The sequence below is a fragment of the Plecotus auritus genome (genome assembly GCF_963455305.1).
Source record: "Plecotus auritus genome assembly, chromosome: 13".
Taxonomy (NCBI): domain Eukaryota; kingdom Metazoa; phylum Chordata; class Mammalia; order Chiroptera; family Vespertilionidae; genus Plecotus; species Plecotus auritus.
Window position 1 is genome coordinate 5,561,941 of NC_137779.1, and position 13,790 is coordinate 5,575,730.

The window sequence follows — 13,790 nt, forward strand, 5'->3', positions numbered from 1 at the left end:
GGCTGGCGGCGGCTGCTGGGAGGGACTGGGGACTGGCAAGCGGGCGGAAGATGGGCCTGATTGCAGGCTAGGCCTAGAGACCCTACCCATGCACGATTTCGTGCGCTGGGCCTCTAGTAGAATATAAAATGCATCTTATGATTGGTTCTCAAAGCCTCTAGGAAATGTACCCTTGTAATCTGCCTAATTCCCACCTCTTTTTGCCTCAGGGGAAGAGAGTGCCTCCTTTCCCTGGGGTAGACAGGCTAGACCCTGCCTTCCCCATCTTTGTACCCTTCACATTCTAGGTAATGGACATACTCGGGTGTGTGTGTGTGTGTGAGTGTGTGTGTGTGTGTGCGCGTGTGTTTCAAAGAATTAGTCATCTTCCTCTCTTTCATAGTAGAATAGCCCAAGCCAGAAAGTTAATTTTAATAAAAATTTTAGCACGCTCAGCTTCAAAGATAAAACATGATGAAAAGCATTCCAAAGACAAAACTGATTTTGTTCATCCTTTAGAGTGGAGTGTGCCATGTAACCACAGAGATTCTAATGTGTTGGTCTTGGTGGGTCCTAGGAGTCAGTATTTATAAGTTTCCAATGTGGCCCTGGATGGTTTGGCTCAGTGGATAGAGCATCAGCCTGAGGACTGAAGGGTCCTGGGTTTGATTCTGGTCAAGGGCACATGCCCGGGTTGTGGGCTCAATCGGCAGGAGGCAGCTGATCAATTATTCTCTTTCATCATTGATATTTCTATGTCTCCCTGTCTCTTCCTCTCCAAAATCAATAAAAATAAATAAATAAAAGTTTCCAACGTGAGAAACTTTGGAGAAGTCCTGAGCTAGAAAACTGCCAGTGTTTCCCAAACCCAGCTATGCATCAGAATCACCTAGGATAATGGCTCTCAAACTTTCCTGTGTATCCTAATCACCTGGAGAACTTAACTGCAGGTTGTGACTCAGTAGGTCTAAGCTGAACCAAGCCCCTGCATTTCTTTTTTTTAAAAATATATTTTATTGATTTTTTACAGAGAGGAAGGGAGAGGGATAGAGAGTTAGAAACATGGATGGGAGAGAAGCATCAATCAGCTGCCTCTTGCACACCTCCCACTGGGGATGTGCCCGCAACCAAGGTACATGCCCTTGACCGGAATCGAACCTGGGACCCTTCAGTCCACAGGCCAACGCTCTATCCACTGAGCCAAACCGGTCAGGGCAAGCCTCTGCATTTCTAACAAACTCCTAAGTGTTGTGGATGCTGCTGGCTCACAGATTATATTCTGAGTAGAAGCAAGGCCCTAGCATATCAGAGAAAATACAGATTGAGTCCTACTTCTCAAGAGATTCTGATTAGGTTAGTTTTAGGTTAGAACCAACAATCTGCATTTTTAAAAATCTGCTAGGGACCTGGTGCACGAATTTGTGCACCAGTGGGGTCCCTTGGCCAGGTCTGAGGGATTGGCCCAAAACCGGCTCTCCGACATCCCCCAAGGGGTCCTGGATTGTGAGAGGGTGCAGGCCAGGCCAAGGGGTCCTGGATTGTGAGAGGGTGCAGGCCAGGACCCCACCAGTGCATGATTGGGGCCGGGGAGGGATGCTGGAGGTTGGCCAGCCAAGGAGGGACTGTGGGAGGGCTCCAGGGCGTGTCTGGCCTGTCTTGCTGAGTCCCTATCAGCCGGACCCCAGCAGCAAGCTAACCTACCAGTTGGAGCATCTGCCCCCTGGTGGTTAGTGCACCTCATAGCAAGTAGTTGAGTGGCCTTAGCATATCATTAGCATATTACGCTTTGATTGGTTGAACGAACAACCAGACGACCGGACATTTAGCATATTAGGGTTTTATTACATAGGACATTTTTATTTATTTCAGAGAGGAAGGCAGAGGGAGAGAGAGAGATTGAAACATCAATGATGAGAGAGAATCATTGATCAGCTGCCTCCTACATGCCCCAAACAGGGAATCGAGCCTGCAACCCAGACATGTGCCCCAACTGGGAATTGAACCGTGACCTCCTGGTTCATAGGTCAATGCTCAACCATTGAGCCACACCGGTAGGGCTGCATTTTTTTAAATTTCCTTATTAATTAAGTTATTACATATGTATCCTTATCCCCCCTCGGGCTGCATTTTAACAGGTTTTCTAAGTTGTTTCTGATTCTCAGGTGGATTTCAGAATTCCTGGAATAAATGAATAGTATTGAAACTAAATTGAATCAAAACCTGGGGATTAACCCTGGTTTTGTCATTAACTCCTGTATGACCTTAGACAATTTTCCCCCCTCTGTATGTCTCATTTTCTTCATCAATTAAAGGATGGAGCAGTTGATTTGTTTGGCACTTCTAAACTCTTACTTTGTGGGAACTCCCACGAGAAATCAATGGCCATCGGCGGCCTGCGTCTGAGAACTACAATACCCATAATGCCCTGCACTTCTCCGCTCTCACGTGGGGTCGTGGAGCGGTAACCCTATTGGAGGCGCTCCCACAACCCTTTGCGGTGGTTCAAGATGACGGCGCCCAGAGGTTCCATGAGCGATATGGAGAGCAGCAGCGGTAGCAGTGATGCCGAGGAGCTGGCGCGGTGCCGCGAGGCGGCGTTGCCGGCCTGGGGCTTGGAGCAGCGCCCGAAAGGGCCGGAGAAGAAAATAGCCGGTAGGGACTGTGTTCGAGCAGTCTGGCCGAAGGGCGTAGGATCTTCCCCGGGGGCTGAGAGGATGGATGGTGAGGAGACTTCGGGGACTCGACTTCTCCAGGGACTGGATGTGGGTTGTTTCATTATCCCATTCAGGGAAATTGAGGCACCTGAATGCCTCTTGACTCAGCTCCCTTGGGCGTCACACTGGGAGCTCGCCACCTCTCCGAAATGACTGCGACAGCCCGCTTTCTGGAGTTTCGCATCCACCCTTCCTCCGCCTGCAACACATTTTCACACCCTGGGGCTGCCGGTGAGCTGTGTCCAACACTTAACTCTGACCGTGACTCCCTAGTGTCGCGGGAATAAGTCCAAAACTCATCATAGGGGTACCTATTCATAATCCAGAGGTACATGGATTTGGAATGGGGAAGACATTTCATCTTTACTTTCATTAACCTCTCTGAAATTTAGCATCCCTTCCCATCTTTCTTTCCTGTGAGCAACAAGCCACAAGTAGCTTTGACAATACCTGTTACTTAGCCCTGTTAAAAGTCACAGATTTTTATATCCCATTACAATCTTTGCAGATAAATGTTGGAAAAAATAATTTATATTCATTTCCACTTTAAAGTTACAATAATTTTTAGACCCTAGAGCTAAAGAATCTCTAGCCCAGCTGGTGTGGCTCAGTGGTTGATCTTCCTTGAACCAGGAGGTCACAGTTGATTCCAGGTCAGGGCACATGGGGGTTTGCAGACTCGATTCCCAGTAGGGGGCATGCTGGAGGCAGCCGATCAATGATTCTCTCTCATCATTGATGTTTCTATCTCTCCCCTCTCTGAAATCAATTAAAAAAATACATATTTTTAAAAGAATCTCTAGATCTTGTTTAATGCACTAAAAAGGAAGCAAACATATTAGTATGCCAGGTTTGGTATTTTACTGTTATGGTAACTGAATTTCAACATAATTGTGTGTTTTTTTGTAATCCTATGTGTGTGTGTGTTTTTAAATATATTTTTATTGATTTCAGAGAGGAAGAGAGAGGGGAGAGAGAGATAGAAACATCAGTGATGAGAGAGAATCATTGATCGGCTGCCTCCCTCACACCCCCTATTAAGAATGTAGCCAGCAACCTGGGCATGTGCCCTTGGCCAGAATTGAACCTGGGACCCTTCAGTACCCAGGCCAAGGCTCTATTCACTGAGCCAAACCAGCTAGGGCCTATGTGTTTTATTTTATTCATTTAAACCATTATTCTGAGAAGGGATCCAACCTATACAGACTGCCAGAGCAGGCCACGGTAAAGCATCGTTTAAAACCTACTTTTGCCCAGCTAGCATGGCTCAGTGGTTAAGCATTGACCTATACTGGTAAACCAGGAGGTCACGGTTTGATTCCCGGTCAGGGCACATACCCAGGTTTTGGGCTTGATCCCCAATGTGGGGTGTGCAGGAGGCAGCCGATCAGTGATTCTCTTTCATCATTGATGTTTCTATCTCTCCCTCTCCCTTCCTCTCTGAAATCAATAAAATATTTTCAAATAAAATAAATAAAACCCCTGCTTTTGCCTTAGCTGGTTTGGCTCAGTGGATAGAGGGTCGGCCTACGGACTGAAGGGTCTTGGGTTCAATTCCAGTCAAGGGCATATGCCTCTGCCTCTACCAATTGATGTGTTTATCTCTGCTTCTCTCCCTCCCTTCCATTCTCTCTAAAAATCAATGGAAAAATATCCTTGGTGAGGAGTAAAAATAAATAAAATAAAAATAAAACCCCTGCTTTTGTTTAAAAGGCCTTATAAGCCCTTTTGTAATCTATTCCCTGCCTGCTTCTCCTTTCTTGCTGTCCTGCCACACTGCACTTCCCATAGGCAGGCTCCTTACCTCCCTTCCCTGATTTATTTTCTTTCCCCATACTTATTTAATTATATATGTATATATAGAAATAGAAATAACTGTGGGGTTTTTGTGTCATCTGCCAAGTGGAGATAATGGTGACCCCTGTAATGGGATTGTTGGGAAGAGTCAATGAGTTATACATGTAAATCACTTAAAATCATGTATGGCATACAACAGATATGTTATTGTCATTTCCTCTATAAATACCTCAATTTTCATTATTTCCACAGATGCTGCAAATAATCAGTTGCCAACTACCCAGCCAAGCCTCAGGTACTGCGCACTTTGGGTTCAGGTTCATACATTCATTTAACAAATATTTCCCTGTTGTCAGTGCTGGGTTAAGTCATGGGATAACAGGGTGAACGAGACACATGTAGTCCCTGCCCTCATGGGGGCAGCTTCTGAGCTGGCAGAAAGTGAGGTCCTCTGTGTGTGTTGTAGGCATAAGGTGGATGAGCACGAACAAGATGGCAATGAGCTTCAGACCACCCCCGAATTCCGAGCCTACGTAGCCAAGAAGCTGGGAGACCTGCTGGACAGGTAACCAAAGCATACCTTCTCTTCCCCCACCCTCAATCATAGGAACAGTAAGGGCTCATATTGGCTGGGAGCTCACCGTGTACAAGCTGGCCCTGTGGCAAGCACGTGGCGTACGTCACCTCATTGCATTCAGAACCACCTGGCCATGCAGGTCCTGTCATTCTCTAGATGAGGAGACAGAGGCTCTTTGTGATAAGCAGCATTTGCTGGAGTCATAGAGAGGAAGGAGCAGATCTGGGACTCCAACCCAGGTGTGTTTGCTTTTTTTTTTTTTTTTAATATATTTTTATTGATTTCAGAGAGGAAGGGCGGGGGAGACAGAGAGAGAGAGAAACATCCATGATGAGAGAGAATCATTGGTTGGCTGCCTCCTGCACACCCCCTACTGGGGATCGAGCCCACAACCCGGCATGTGCCCTTGAACGGAATTAAACCTGGGACCTTTCAGTCCGCAGGCTGACACTATCCACTGAGCCAAACCAGCCAGGGCCAAAGGCCTTGCTCTTAAGCTCTATGTTGTCCTGCTGCCCTGGGATAAGAGGCATCGCAGAAGCAAGAGCCCATTCACAAAAGGGCAAGGGACAGACAGAGTTCCTGTGTGGGCCCTTTCTGTAGTCAGGCACTGTGCCAGTTCCCTTTCTTACATTTGAGAATATCTGTAAAAGCGTAAGTGACCGTTAAGACCGAATGACCGGTCGACCAGTCCCTATGACGCTCACTGACCACCAGGGGGCAGACGCTCAACACAGGAGCTGCCCCCTGGTGGTCAGTGCGCTCCCACACTCAACCGCCCACGGCCAGCCAACCTCCTGTGGTCCCTCCCCCTGTCCAGCAGGTCCCGTCCGGCAGCCAATAGGCCCCGGCCAGAAGTTGGCAGGCCCCGGCAGGCTTGGCCCCAATTAGGCCTGGGCAAGACGGCCCCAATAGGCCCTGATCGCCAGCCAGGCCTAGGGACCCCACCTGTACATGAATTTCGTGCACCAGGCCTCTAGTAATTTATAAAGATCTAGGTCAGCATTTCTAAAACAGGCACCAAGGAATACTAGTCCAAAGTCTGACTAAAAAAAAAGGGTCTAACAACAAAGAAGTTGAGAAACACTGGAGCCTGCATACTCCCGTGTGCCCTTGCAGTAAACCGACCTTTGTAACTTTGTTCAGCCCAGGAGTTTCTAGCCTCATTTGGCTACAGTGCCTTCGTTTGTGGACGACTGATAATGTAACATGGGACATGTTTCTGGATGCGCTGGTCTAGATCCATTCCTGATTGACAGCAGGTTTTGAAAGGGAGGTGAGGATGTTCAAGCCAGAGTCCTTCACTTTGAAGTAGGTACCAAAAAGGACAAGTGAGCCCTCCCCAAGTGTAAGCCAACTGCTCTTCCGAGACAGAATGTTGGACCACAACTCAGCAATCTGAACCACTGTGACACAGGGCCAGTCCCGAACTCGAGAATGTGGGAAACATGTTTAGGAAGGTCAGTTGGCACTTCAGCCTGTGAAAGCAGTATTTCTTTTCTTTTTTTTTTTTTTTTTAATATATTTTATTGGTATTTTACAGAGAGGAAAGGAGAGGGATAGAGAGCTAGAAACATCGATGAGAGAGAAACATCGACCAGCTGCCTCCTGCACACCTCCCACTGGGGATGTGCCCGCAACCAAGGTACATGCCCTTGACCGGAATCAAACCCGGGACCCTTCAGTCCGCAGGCCGACGCTCTATCCACTGAGCCAAACCGGTTTCCGCTGAAAGCAGTATTTCTTTGTGACTGTTTGGCTTCCGGGTATTCAAGACCCACCTGGCGCTATGGAAAGCCCCAGGGGAAACCCAGCAGGATGCTGGTCAAACAGCGTCAGGATATTCCCTGCGGAGTTTTTGTTTTTTCCTTGTGTGAGATCCGGGTTTCTCTGCCTTGGCAGGATTGACATTTGGTCTGGATGATTCTTGGTTGTGGGACTGTCCTGTGCATGGTTAACAACATGTCTGGCCTCTACCCACTAGGTCCTAGTAGCATTCCCCCCAGCAGTTATGACAATCTGAAATATCTACAGACATTGCCAAATATTCCAAGAGACCAACATCGAACCATTTTGTTAAGATACCGGGTCAGTCAGGCATGGATGGCATCGTCTCCAGTTCTCTTCCCAGCTGAGTTCCTGGGGATGGATGCCTTTGGCATGTGCGGAAGGCAGTTAGGAGAAAGCACCGGCATGCTGCTGTGTCTGCTGAGAGGACAGTGCTGAGAGCGTTGCTCTCTGTAGGGCACAGTGACCTCTGTCAGCATTCACCAGAGACCGGCATCCTGGTCTCGCAGCTCTCCCTGCTCTGTGCTCTGGAGAGAGGGTTTATTTTTGTTAGAGGGCCTGAGAAACTTACTGCTTATCATAATGACAGTAATTGTCATCATAGGTACCATTCGCTGAGCTGCTGCTTGTGGCCAGGCTCTGTGCTAAGGGCTTGATCTCCATTATCTCATTTGCTCCTGTGGCAATCCTAAGCGGGGGGTGGGGGGGGGGGCCTCCCAGTGTACAGATGGGTAACAGGCTCAGAGAGATGAAGTCACTCGCCAAAAGGGACACAACTAGTAATGACAAAGCCAGGATTCAAAACCCAGGTCTCTGAAGTCTCAATAAGGCCAATGGATTGGATCAATGTCCGTTTCTTGGTTGTGATATTGAACTGCAGTTACGCACAATGTTACTTAGCATAGGGAGAAACTGGGTGAAGAGTATATGGAATCTCGCCCTGGCCAATGTTGGTAAGTGGTTAGTGTACCAGACTGAGCACTGAAGGGTCATGGTTTTGAGTCCCGGTCAAGGGCACATATCTAGGTTGCAGGTTCTATCCCCAGCCCTGGTCAGGATTTGTGCAGGGGGCAGCCAATCAATGTGACTCTCTCCCATTGATGTTCCTCCCTCCCTCCGTCCCTCCCTCTTTTCTTCCTCTCTCCTCTTTTCTTCCCCTCCCTTCCACTCTCTCTAAAAATCAATGGAAAAAATATCCTCTGGTGAGGATTAACAAACAAAAATAAATGAAAGAGTACATGGAATCTCTCTGTATTATTTCTTTTTTTAAATTTAATAAATCTTTATTGTTCAGATTGTTACAATTGTTTCTCTTTTTTTCCCCCATAGCTCCCCTCCACCTGGTTCCCACCCCACCCTCTGCCCTTACCTTCCCCCACTGTCCTCATCCATAGGTGTACGATTTTTGTCCAGTCTCTTCCTGCACCCCCCATACCCTTTCCCCCTGAGAATTAATCAGTCCACTCCCTTTCTATGTCCCTAATTCTATTATATTCACCAGTTTATTTTGTTCCTCAGATTTTTAATTCACCTGATTTTTAGGTTCACTTGTTGATAGATACGTATTTGTTGTTCATAATTTTTATCTTTACTTTTTTCTTCTTTCTCTTCTTAAAGAATACTTTTCAGCATTTCATATAATACTGGTTTGGTGGTGATGAACTCCTTTAGCTTTTTCTTATCTGTGAAGCTCTTTATCTGACCTTCCATTCTGAATGATAACTTTGCTGGGTAGAGTAATCTTGGTTGTAGGTTCTTGCTAGTCATCACTTTGAAAATTTCTTGCCACTCCCGTCTGGCCTGCATAGTTTCTGTTGAGAAATCAGCTGACAGTCGTATGGGTGCTCCCTTGTAGGTAATTAACTGTTTTTCTCTTGCTGCTTTTAATATTCTGTCTTTGTCTTTTGCTGTTGGCATTTTAATTATGATGTGTCTTGGTGTGGTCCTCTTTGGATTCCTCTTGTTTGGGGTTCTGTGGGGTTCCTGGACTTGTAAGTCTATTTCTTTCACCAGGTAGGGGAAGTTTTCAGTCATTATTTCTTCAAATAGGTTTTCAGTATCTTGCTCTCTGTCTTCTTCTGGCACCCCCATAATTCTGATGTTGGTACGCTTGAAGTTGTCCTAGAGGCTTCTTACATTATATTCAAATTTTTGGATTCTTTTTTCTTTTTGCTTTTCCGGTTGAGTGTTTTTTGCTTCTTTGTTTTTCAAATCTTTGACTTGATTCTTGCGTTCCTCTAGTCTGCTGTTGGATCTCTGTATATTATTTTTTATTTCAGTCAGTGTATGCTTAATTTCTAGTTGGTCCTTTTTCATACCCTCGAGGGTCTTGCTCAATTTATCGGCCTTTTCTAGAAAATTCTTGAAAAACCTTTTAACTGTGATTTTGAACTCTATATCCAGTCGTTTGCTTTCCTCCATTTCTTTCATTTGTGATCTGTTTCTTTGTCTCTACATTTTGGCTGCTTCCCTGAGTTGATAGAGTGGCTTTGTGTGCTAGGTGTCCTATATGGCCCAGGGGGTCAGCCTCCCCAGTTACCTGAGGTGGACACTCTTGGTACACCCCTTTGTGGACTGTGTGTACAGCCTTGTTGTAGTTAAGTCTTGATTGTTGTTGGTATCACTGGGAGGAATAGACCTTCAGGCCAATTGGCTGTGAGGATCAGCTGTGTCTACGCTGGGAGAAGTTCGGTGCTGGAGATAGCCTTATAGGATTAGACTTGCAAAATTGCAAAAGCCTCTGTGCTCAGCTTGGATGGGGCAGAGTCTCAGGGCAGAGCAGACAGTCTTGGCTTCCCGTCAGCCCTGCCCTTGCACGTGCGCCTCCAGACCTCTGCCTTCTGCGACACCCCTGAGTTTCCACCTGACAGTCCAGATTCCCCCTGTAAGAGCGTGGGTCCCCAGGGGCTTGCCCGGAACTGGGGTTCAGTGCCGTCGGAACTAGGGTTCATTGCAGTCTGGAGCTTCCGACTCCCTGCCGCTAGGGAATGTCTGCGGCAACCTCCGCATTCAGCTTTCTCTGTGAGCACTCGCGTGCGCGCGCCTCCAGACCCGCCGCGGTTCCCCCGGGTCTCTGAGTCTCCGTGTGCCTTTCTCTCTACCTGACAGTCCAGACTCCCCCTGTATGAGCCTGGGTCCATGGGGTTTCGCCCGGAACTGGGTTTCAGTGCAGTCGGAACTGGGGTTCAGTGCAGTCGGGGGCTTCCTCCCCGCTCCTGCCAGAGAAAGTCAGCCAGGCACTCAGCCGCCCTTCCTCTCTGCGCATGTCTCCGTACCTCAGCCCTTTGCCACTCCTCTGATTCTCCGTGAGCTTTTCTCTTTCCTTCTAGTTGCCAGCCTTCTTGTGGTTCTGGATGATGTCAGTTCTGTCTTTTAGTTGTAGTTTTGAAATTGTTGTGCGAGGCAGCAGTTTAGGTGTTTACCTATGCCGCCATCTTGGTTTCTCTGATTTCAAGTATATTAGATCCTCTGTATTATTTCTTAGAACTGCTTATCAATCTACAGTTATCTCAAAAAATTTTTTTAAATTAAAATTGAAAAAGACAACAACAAAAAGCAAGTGTTATAGGACTTCTTCACTACGCTTTGGCTATTTCTGTCTCTCCGGCGTTTATTTTCTCTTATTCCTATTTGAAATTGCACTTATTTTGTTGGTACTATGAGTATCTTAAAAATCCTCTGAGTTTTCTGGGATAAAGTGGGGTTTAAACAAATGAAGCCCTGCAGTTTGAGCTGGCAGGAGCTGCTCAGCAGGTTATAGCTGTGGGTGTTAGCATTCTTCAGGCCAGTGTGCTGTCTGCTTTTGCGTTTAAGACTGCATGCCCCATCCCCTACACTTAAAAAAAATGGTGTTAATTTTTTTGAAAAGATTTTGTTGGTGCCCCAAATTTTATCCTAAATCAACCATCTCCTCTTCCCTTAGCTCCATTACCATCTCAGAAGCTGTGAAGGAACCAACAAAGGCTGAGGCACAGAAAGCCACCCCAGAGGATGATGGTGAGTAGTCATCTTCTATCTATATAAAAGGCTAATGTGCAAAGTGTCCCCTTGGGAGTTCGACTGGGAGACTGGGAGGTCCATCACTCGCTATGACATGCGCTGACCACCAGGGGACGGCGTGGAATGAAGGAAGGCCCCAGCCAACAGCCAGAAGGCCCCATCAGCCCTGATCGCTGGCCAGGCCTAGGGAGCTTACCCGTGCACGAATTTCGTGCACCAGGCCTCTAGTACTGTTAATATCAACTGTCATTTTGTAAGCATCTACTGTGTGTCTGGAGCTAGGAAATAGTATTGGTGTATTACCCTCTGTCATCCGTGCAGCCTGCTCTGAGGCAGGTATGATATCCCCATTTACCAGGGCAACTGTAAGGGTGGCTGAGGCTCTCAGGAATGAAGGCACTTGCCTGAGGTGACCACGTCTGTCTAACCCAGGGGTGGGCAAACTTTGACTCGAAGGCCACAATGGGTTCTTAAACTAGACCGGAGGGCCGGAACAAAAGCATGGATGGAGTGTTTGTGTGAACTAATATAAATTCAAAGTAAAGGAGCGGAGGGGAGAGCAAGAGAACCCTCCACTCTTTCGACTCCGTGGGCCGGATAGAACAGCCGAACAGGTCGGATCCGGCCCGCGGGCCGTAGTTTGCCCACGGCTGGTCTAACCCTGAGCAGAGCTCCCACCACCACACTGCACAGCCTCTCCCGTCTGAGTGTGTCTATCCCGTGTCAGGCTCATTGCTACTTTGGAAGCTGCCTTAGGCAGGAGGCTCAATTGCTGACTCCCAAAGCCGCTGAGGGCGTGCTGGCCTGCGTGGCAGCTGGCGCACCGCAGCACCCATCCTCTGGCTCCAGCATCGTCAGCATGCCCCTCCGCACATGTGGCGTCATTTTGTAGTTAGACAGGAGCGACTCCTGGGTCTTTGCCTCTGGACTGGGCGCTCCCTGAGGGCAGAGGCAGGGCACCCTTGGCGCCTGGGAGGAGAGGTGGGCCCTGGTAGTGCTGACTCTGCCCCTGTGGGTTTTAGGCTTCCGCCTTTTCTTCACCTCCGTCCCCGAAGGCCCTGAGAAGAAAGCTGCTCCCCAGCCCCGCCGAAAGCGCCTGCCTTCCCGCTCCAGGTGAGATCGCACACCCTCTCCTCAAGTCCCCTCGGTTTTGCCCATTTTCCGTGTTGGCCAGTGTCTTAGATAGCCAGGCGGATCGGTGCAGTCCCGGCCAAGAAGGAGCCCTGTCAGATAGCTCGAGAAATAGTACGCTCCGTGGGAGGGGAGGATACTCAGCGGGGGCTGGCTTTGGAGGGTTACTGCTTTTTGAGCACCCATTTTGGGCCAGACGCCTCACTCCTTGGACATCCTAGTGAGGCCTGGGCTCAGTGAAGATCCTCATTTTATAGATGAAGACACTGAGGGTCAGAGAGGTTATTTAATGAGATCACATAGCTAGGAAGCAGAGAAGCAGTATTGGAACCCAGGTCTGCCTCACGCCCGTGCGCCTGAGCTCTCTACCTGCCCCCTATCCCCCATGGGCACTTTTTGGGGCAGCTTTGGGGCTCAGTCCCAACCCCAGCTGACCCACACTGCTCTCTCCCTGCAGCAGTGAGGACAGTGATGAGGAGTGGCAGCGGTGCCAGGAGGCAGCTGTGTCAGCCTCTGCCATTCTGCAGGAGTCCGCCATCCATGGTCCTGTCAAGGTGGAAAAAGAAGCAAAGAAGAAAAGGAAGTTGAAAAAGAAAGCCAAGAAGGAGGCCAGCACGGACTTGACCACCGCCACCACCATCACAAGCAAGGCCACAGGCGGGAAGCAGGAAGAGTCAGCCAAGCCCAACGGAGACCTTGTGTCACTTGGGACCAAAAAGAAGAAGAGGAAGAAAAAGGCAAAGAAGGCCATTGAGGCTTCCCCATTCCCACCGTCGAAGAGCATAGCAGCCGCGCCTACACACTGACCAGGTGCAGGGCGGGGCCTAACTAGTCCCAGGGATGAGGTGCCCACTGGGACGAGGCATTTCCAGGCACTGCCTCCCTCTCCACGTTCAGGGACTTGGCTGGCAAGTCCAGATTCTGCCCATGATTGGGGCTTGCCCAAGAGTCGGGGCAAAGCCTTGGTTGTAGGGTGAGAAGCCTAAGTAAGGCCTGCCCTCCTGTGCTCCCACTGGGGGCTGGGGCAGACCTGTGGTACCAGAACGGCCCTGGTCTCGGGAAGAAGGAGCCTTCCAGTTAGTCAAGGCTGATAGCCGAATGGTGACGCTTCCATCTCCCCAGGGCTGTGGGAGAAGGTGAGTGAAGGGAGACCCCACTCCACTCCTCAGCCTGGTATGGGAGACAATCTTAAGAAAATGAGGGAAGCCCTAGCTGTTTTGGCTCAGTGGATAGAGCGTCGGCCTGCGGACTGAACGACCCCAGGTTCGATTCCGGTCAGGGGCATGTACCTTGGTTGCGGGCACATCCTCTGTAGGGGGTGTGCAGGAGGCAGCTGATCGATGTTTCTCTCTCATCGATGTTTCTAGCTCTCTATCCCTCTCCCTTCCTCTCTGTAAAAAATCAATAAAATATATTGAAAAAAAAAAAAGAAAATGAGGGAAGAGGTCCCTGAGGTGTCAAGGCCCAAAAAGTTTGTGCCATGTAGACTGGATATAACATTGTCTGAAAAAGGAGAGATTTCCCCCCTCATTTTCCAGAACTTTCTCTGCATTTGTGAACATACCACACACGATCATATCCCAACCAGATTATCGAAAATTAAGGGTCAGACCCAGCACGTAACTAAGTGATTGGGTGCTGCCTCCAGCAGTGCTGAGTCCTGATGAGACGTTTTAAGTCACCACACAGGAGGGTCCCTGCCCCGGCTGCAGGCTTACGGAGTGTCACGGGCCTGGTGGACTGGGCTTCGTGCACGAGGCCTATTCAAGGAGCAGAAGGCCAAGGTGAAGGTAAAATTCTGGCAT

The 13,790-nt window shown here is 48.8% G+C and overlaps 1 protein-coding gene across 5 annotated transcripts; it reads left to right on the forward strand.

The window, feature by feature from the left end:
• The first annotated feature begins 2,468 nt into the window (after positions 1 to 2,468).
• Positions 2,469 to 13,402, forward strand: LOC308238257 (protein CUSTOS). 5 transcript variants are annotated; one of them, XM_080649933.1, is made up of 6 exons: positions 2,469 to 2,631; positions 4,743 to 4,785; positions 4,957 to 5,055; positions 10,778 to 10,851; positions 11,877 to 11,967; positions 12,446 to 13,402. In XM_080649933.1, exons 1-6 carry the CDS (start codon positions 2,487 to 2,489, stop codon positions 12,789 to 12,791), a joined length of 798 nt encoding a protein of 265 aa, XP_080506059.1. In that variant the 5' UTR covers positions 2,469 to 2,486; the 3' UTR covers positions 12,792 to 13,402. The 5 variants fall into 5 exon arrangements, with proteins under 5 accessions (XP_080506059.1, XP_080506055.1, XP_080506057.1 ...); XM_080649929.1 differs by having other exon boundaries at positions 2,470 to 2,700; positions 12,443 to 13,402; XM_080649931.1 differs by having other exon boundaries at positions 2,473 to 2,631; positions 12,443 to 13,402.
• Positions 13,403 to 13,790: the final 388 nt, after the last annotated feature.